This window comes from Glycine soja, chromosome 10 (genome assembly GCF_004193775.1).
Source record: "Glycine soja cultivar W05 chromosome 10, ASM419377v2, whole genome shotgun sequence".
NCBI lineage: Eukaryota > Viridiplantae > Streptophyta > Magnoliopsida > Fabales > Fabaceae > Glycine > Glycine soja.
In genome coordinates this window covers 33,454,431-33,460,712 of record NC_041011.1, presented here as the reverse complement: position 1 = coordinate 33,460,712, position 6,282 = coordinate 33,454,431, and the positions used below count along the sequence as shown (strand labels likewise).

Below are 6,282 nucleotides of genomic sequence, written 5' to 3'. Positions count from 1 at the left end.
ATAAGAGCATCAAAACTTTATGAAGAACAAATGTACCTGTGATAATGATCAATATAAAGTCCAACAATGAATGTCGTGATCACGATGCAAACAATAAAATGAAAAAGTGCCTACTAATTACATTGAAGATTAGACATCGTTAACTAAAAACTCTTAAGCAAAAACTTCATGAATATCGTTGTATCTATTCTAAACACACAAATATCGTTGTTAACTAGTAGCCAACATAGGTAGCATCCATAGTTACATGTTCTCCTCAGAGTGAGGGTGTGTGGATAGAAACTTCCCCGATGCAGTCAGCACGATCCAAAAATAGAGCAACACTCCAACAAATAGGTCAATCACCACCTGGATCAATCATCATTCCCAAAAACATTGGATAGAAACTTTGCAAACACAACAAATTGATAAGTACTTGAAGCCTTGAACTAATTCTACCATAGGCATCAAACAAATAGGGAACAAACAAAACACCAAATAGAACAATGGGATAAATATATAAATGAAGCACCATACCACTGAACTCTCAAACAACCCAACCATCATTTGTATAGTGGGTAATAATCCAGTACAAACAATTTTCAATTTCACAACATAATATCTAACATTTCACAAGATAATAATCCAGTACATTCTATATATATATATATATATATATATATATATATATATATATATATATGCAAATCCCACATGAGCATGGCTCCTGCATGTACCACTTATCAGTTAGAACTTTTAAAGCAGCATCTTCAATTGAACCAGAAATTTGCACATGTATTAAGCCACACCTCAATAGAGAAACTCACTGAATGACACAGTATTGGTCTAGGGTGCTTGCCACACTATCTATGAGTATGCCTAACTTCAACTACAAAAAAACATTAATAACTTCAACTGCCTTAACCAAGAATGCTTAACTTCAGAGTTCATAATGCCACACTATCTTCAGAGTTCATAATGCCTAGTGAAGAATGCCTAACCATAATGTCATTTTACACTTGTTCAAGCTAACTTCAGAGTTAATAATGTCATTCTACATTACAATAATGTACCTGACAGCGCCATATGCAATGTAGCGAGATGGAGAGACATAGCGAGAACGGAGGTGAGATGGAGAGAACAGACCTGAGACAGAAGGACGCAGCTAAGAATACAGACCGAGAACATAGAGGAAGATAGTGCAGCTCAGACGAAGACAGGAAGAAAGGGCAGCATGAAAGACTAAGTGGACATTAGGGTGGTATTTTTAATAATCGACTTTGTTAACATCCATTTTTTAAGAAAAATGATGTTAACATCATTCTGTTAACATTGATTTTGGAAAAAACCGTTGTTAACATCGATTTTCCAAAAACCGATGTTAACAAATTCCTTTTGTTTACGAATATGCCACCGTATTTTTGTTAACATCGGTTTTATGAAAAACCGATATTAACGTATCAACGTTAAATCTATATTTTTAGTAGTGTTTGTATAATATTTTTTACAAGCTATTTTAGTATTTAATTTAATAAAGTGTGACATCTTGGTAGACACTAGCCAAGCTTAACATTTTCCATGGGTACTACTAGTAGGTAGTAACCTAATAAAAATGAATAATTTGTTGAGAATGTCCACGAAGCAATGCTCCAAAAAATAGTACTTACCAAATAAAACTACACTAACACTAAGTGTGAGGGTAAGTATGAAAATGATCACAGATGCTCTCCCTAGTATGGCAATAGCCTTTCTCACCAAATGTTGTCCAACAAGTGCAATAGTAGTGGCTATAACTACGAGGTAAAGAGCTGCAAGATAATATCGAAAGTTGAACATTAAAGTTCCATATGATAATAGCAAGTTATGGCTTCCTTAACCTATTAATTAGTCCATAAGATAATGCTTTTGGGCCAGTTTGAGTTTTGACTTAAAAACTGGTCAGTAAAATTTAAGTGATTACTAAAAACAATTTTAATTAGGACCTCTTACCAAGTTAGTCAATACCTTTTTCTTTTTTCTTTTTTAGAAGTTTAGCTAGCGAACACTACCTAAAACTTACATAGGAAATAATGATAAATTGACCTATACAAAAGATTAAAATAAGATCTAAAAAGCATCCTAAGTTACAAACAGAGCATCCTAAGTAAGTTATCGACCTATAGATATCCTTTCTGTCTTTTGAGTAGTAAATTTTAGTTCTCTTTTCCTTATAGCCAAGCTAAACTATATATACATATACTGTTCAGTAGTAATTTAGCGGAAAAACTAGATATATCCATAGAGTATTTCATTATCATAGTAAACATTAACTATAAGGAAATCTTAATACATACTGCATCCTGTAGTTTCCAAGTACCTCTACCTGAAAATATGCACATATTGATCTGGCAACTTTCTCAAAGCATTGATAGCACCTTTAATATCATTGTGTTCGTAAAAACTCTGCACCACCTACAAAAGCACACACATTATTACTACTAACTAGTCAATGATGTTTATTGCAAAATGGTTCTAGTTTTTCATCATTTTCTTTATTTAGCCCTATTTAGAATACATGTGGCCTAACACTGTTATAAGTTCCTTGGCTAAGAATAATACAAATTGAAATATCAAGTATTAATAAATAGGGACCAAACACAATAACAAATAATATTAATAACCAGTAAAAATTATCTACAACTTTGTCAGGCGGGAGCTAAGATTACTTAATGTTACATCATAAGTTTGCATCAGACCTTCAATGATTTGCTCTTAATTTACAGAGTTTGAATCCTCTTTAGAAATTTGAGGCTCAACTTTCTGCAAAATTATATAACAGAATAAACATGAATTAGTTGAACTACCCAAAAGTAACAATTCGTGAAAATGAGTGCATGATTAAGTTTGATCTTTCACAATCTTTCAAGGCATATTATATTTCATTTTTTATTTAGTACATTATAGAAGAAAAGACAGTAAAATTTAGAGAAATCAAAATAGAAACAAGAGCAATGACACTAGAGCAATGTTCCAAATTTGGATAAGGATGCGTTCAGATAGAGGTTCAAGAGAAAACATATGAGAAGCTAACTCCTAAACTTATGATACCATGTACAATGTTAGAGTCTGTTTTAATAAATAATAGTTTTTTTAAAAGCAATTACAATTTGTCTAGCTATTTCCAACCAACAATTATGAAATTCTGTAAGTGGATACTATCTAGTTACACATAGCATTTAAACTAAAGTTCAATCTAGATACTTAAAGCATACACTTACAAATTGCAAGTCCCAACTAAGTAACTTCCCATATATGGAAGCCTTGCATATCTTATCCTTCTTTGCCTCCTATATTTAACTAGGTGTAAGTGGATACTGGTTACACATAGCATTCCAACATACATATATATGACAAGTAATTTATGAAGGAGACATGGCTGATTTTCTTTACCAAATTAAGACTAAAGCACAAATCAATAGAAGCTTAGACAAAAGTAATGTTAATAGCAACATTGATAATAGTGAAAAAGCTCTCTATCTCACCTTTACTTCCTTTAATGCCACCGTACTTGAAACATAGTGATGTTCATTCCTCTAAGGTGGTGCTTGATCTTCAATATCTTCCAATCCAGCCCTAGAATCAGTTGTTAACACTACTCATACCCATTCCAAATCACTACCACGTCTTGCAGTTGCCGCATCATACACACCCTCCCTATGAATTGAAGCATAACGATGACTGCCACCGTGTAGATCAACCACTTCAATCTCCTCTGGCTGATCATTTAACTGCATTTCCACAGAAAAATTCACACTAACAAATTTGATTTAATTGCATTTCCCTGGCCCCCCGAACGTTTCCATTATTGCCTCCCACCTCCCTAGCTTCCCCTCCGAATTCTTCACCATCTACAAATCCTCCTCACTCCACTCCTTCTCCTCCTCCATCATCATCACACATTTCTCGATTCCATCAGATTCTTTTCACTTTTCTACCGCACTAATGAAAACCACCGGGCCTATAGTGGTGGCTTCCTCGGGCCTCCGCTGTCATTGTGAGGACTTCATATTGGTGTCCTCATTGAGCTCAGGCTCCCGATCGGGAAAGTTGACAACCTCGCCACGGTCAACGCGGACATCAGTGCCAGTGATAGAGGGAGGGGCGAAGGGGCCAACAAGGAGAAAGAGTGGGAGGCAGAAGAGGAGCGATTTAAAGAGCTCTGCTTCGAGGAAGAAGAGGGAGAGAGTGAGGAGAGAGAAATCGTAAACACAAGACCGAGGAAGATGAGCAGGCTTTGTTGAAATTTGCATTTCTCCAACAATGACAGTTTTCTATAAAAACAAAAACCATCGTTGAACGCAATAAATAAATATGGTTTTGTTAAAAACTACATTGCTCATTTTATTTTAATTATGATTTTGCCACCATATTTTCTTGTATGATGATTTTTTGGAAACCGTCATCGATAGAGCATCGTCGAATGTTATTATTTTAATAGTGATTAAGAGACTTTCTAAAACTAAAAAATGTGAAATATCTAGCAACTCAAGCTAGTAGCTCGAGATAATAGCTCAAACTTAGGAATCCTAGAAAGCCTCATCTTCAAAGTTCTAATTAAGGTTAGATTAAGAAGGTTTGCGAAAATGGGTGACGTGATTTTTTTGCAAATCAGTAAATTTTACTAAGATAATTACTTATGAGGGTTAATTTGCATTATATGCGGACACGTGATACTCAATGTTTTACATTAATAGTCAACGTCCAATTTTTTTTCTAGGGACTCAGATAGTCAATTTGGAAAAAAAAGGGGACTCTAATAGTAAATTAAAAAATTGGGGGACCAATTTAATGAGTTAGGAAAAATAGAGGGAATATTTTTTTCAATTAAGCCTAAAAACAACTTAGAAGCAGATAATATAGAAAAGAGAGAAAACAAAAGAATGAAAAGAATTGATACCTCTAGTATATTTTCATAAATGGAGTAACCTACTTAAGGGTACAAGTTGCAATTACATGGTTAAAATGATTTAATTGTATTAAGACAAAACATAATCATAATGGGTAGTCATTATTAAATATTCAAAATTCTTCCTCTTGGATGTTCATTGTTTGAAAATGTGTCTTGTTAAAATCATACTATTGAAAAAGTCCATGGAACAAAAATCTAGTAAAGAAAAAATATATAATTTTTTAATATGTTATCATATTTTGTCTTATTAAAAATCTTGTTATGAAAACTCAATGAGACAACAGCACGAATGATTAAGCATTTTTAGTTTAGTATTTTTATATTCTTCTTCGCTTATTTTACCTCTCTTTGACTCTTATTTTCTCACCTTAACTCGATTTTGGTCTTGGGAAAATAATTGATCTTAACTAATAATTGTTGCTTATTTTCAGAGTTTTTGCTTACTTAATCCATCTGCCTTGTTGAAGGCCTATAGGACACTATAGACCTCTAAATGGAGCATGTGAGTAGTCCCTAGAAAGCTAAGGAAAAGAGCCCTCAATGGGAGGAGGAAGAGTTTTTGATGAACCTCTCTTTGGTCTTGTCAATTTTATGTGATGATGTGCCTTGAATGGCACTTGAAGAGTTTCCTTTTCCCTTATTTCATATGTTGTCTCTTAGTTTGTATTTCATTTCATGCTCACATTGAGGACAATGTGCACTTCAAGTGTAGGGGGAGGGTTTAGAAAAATATTGTTTTTTGTTTTCTCTGTTTCTATATTCTATTTTAGTTTTTGTATATGTAACTGTTTTTTGTTTATGTTTAGCTGTATGTTATTTCTGTGGGTTTTCTTGTATCTGTATGTTGTTTTTGTTTTTGTTGCTATTTTTTGTTTTGCTGTATTTGTTTTGTTTTGTTGTTTTACTGTTTTCACATATAGAAAATAAAAAAAATAAAAACAAAACAAATAAAGATTTTGCAGTTGCTATTTTTTTATGTTTTTGTGAAATTTATGTATTTTTCCATATTTTTCATAGGATTTATAACTTGTATAAATTGTGAGAGATGCACCATTTTTAGTTGAGAGGTTTCATGCTGGATGTGAACCATTTTTAAAATTGTTTAAGTGGTAAGTAGGCTTGGAAAATAAAATTTAAGGTGGATCATGTGCGATAGAATTATGCCTTGTGAGTTTTGGGGCTTTTGTGGATAGATTGCACTATTCCGTTGATGATCTTTCATGTGTGATTTTACCCTTGTGCTAGGTTACTCTAGGTTTTGCCTTGCCTTTCTTGTCATTCCTTATTGAACATGCATTGATTGAGATGATTTAGGCCTTCTTTCTTTTAGCCATTAGCCAAATAAACCTACCTTG

The 6,282-nt window shown here is 33.3% G+C and overlaps 1 protein-coding gene across 2 annotated transcripts; it reads right to left on the bottom strand.

Annotated features, from left to right (window-relative positions):
• On the bottom strand, positions 1-4,255 carry LOC114370943 (sulfite exporter TauE/SafE family protein 3-like). 2 transcript variants are annotated; one of them, XM_028328348.1, is made up of 6 exons: positions 3,501-4,255; positions 2,715-2,778; positions 2,342-2,430; positions 1,647-1,787; positions 1,053-1,125; positions 1-348 (listed from the first exon to the last, which is right to left on the bottom strand). In XM_028328348.1, exons 3-6 carry the CDS (start codon positions 2,355-2,357, stop codon positions 342-344), a joined length of 237 nt encoding a protein of 78 aa, XP_028184149.1. In that variant the 5' UTR covers positions 2,358-2,430; positions 2,715-2,778; positions 3,501-4,255; the 3' UTR covers positions 1-341. The 2 variants fall into 2 exon arrangements, 1 of the variants encoding a protein (XP_028184149.1); XR_003657965.1 differs by lacking the exon at positions 1,647-1,787.
• Between the last annotated feature and the right edge of the window lie 2,027 nt (positions 4,256-6,282).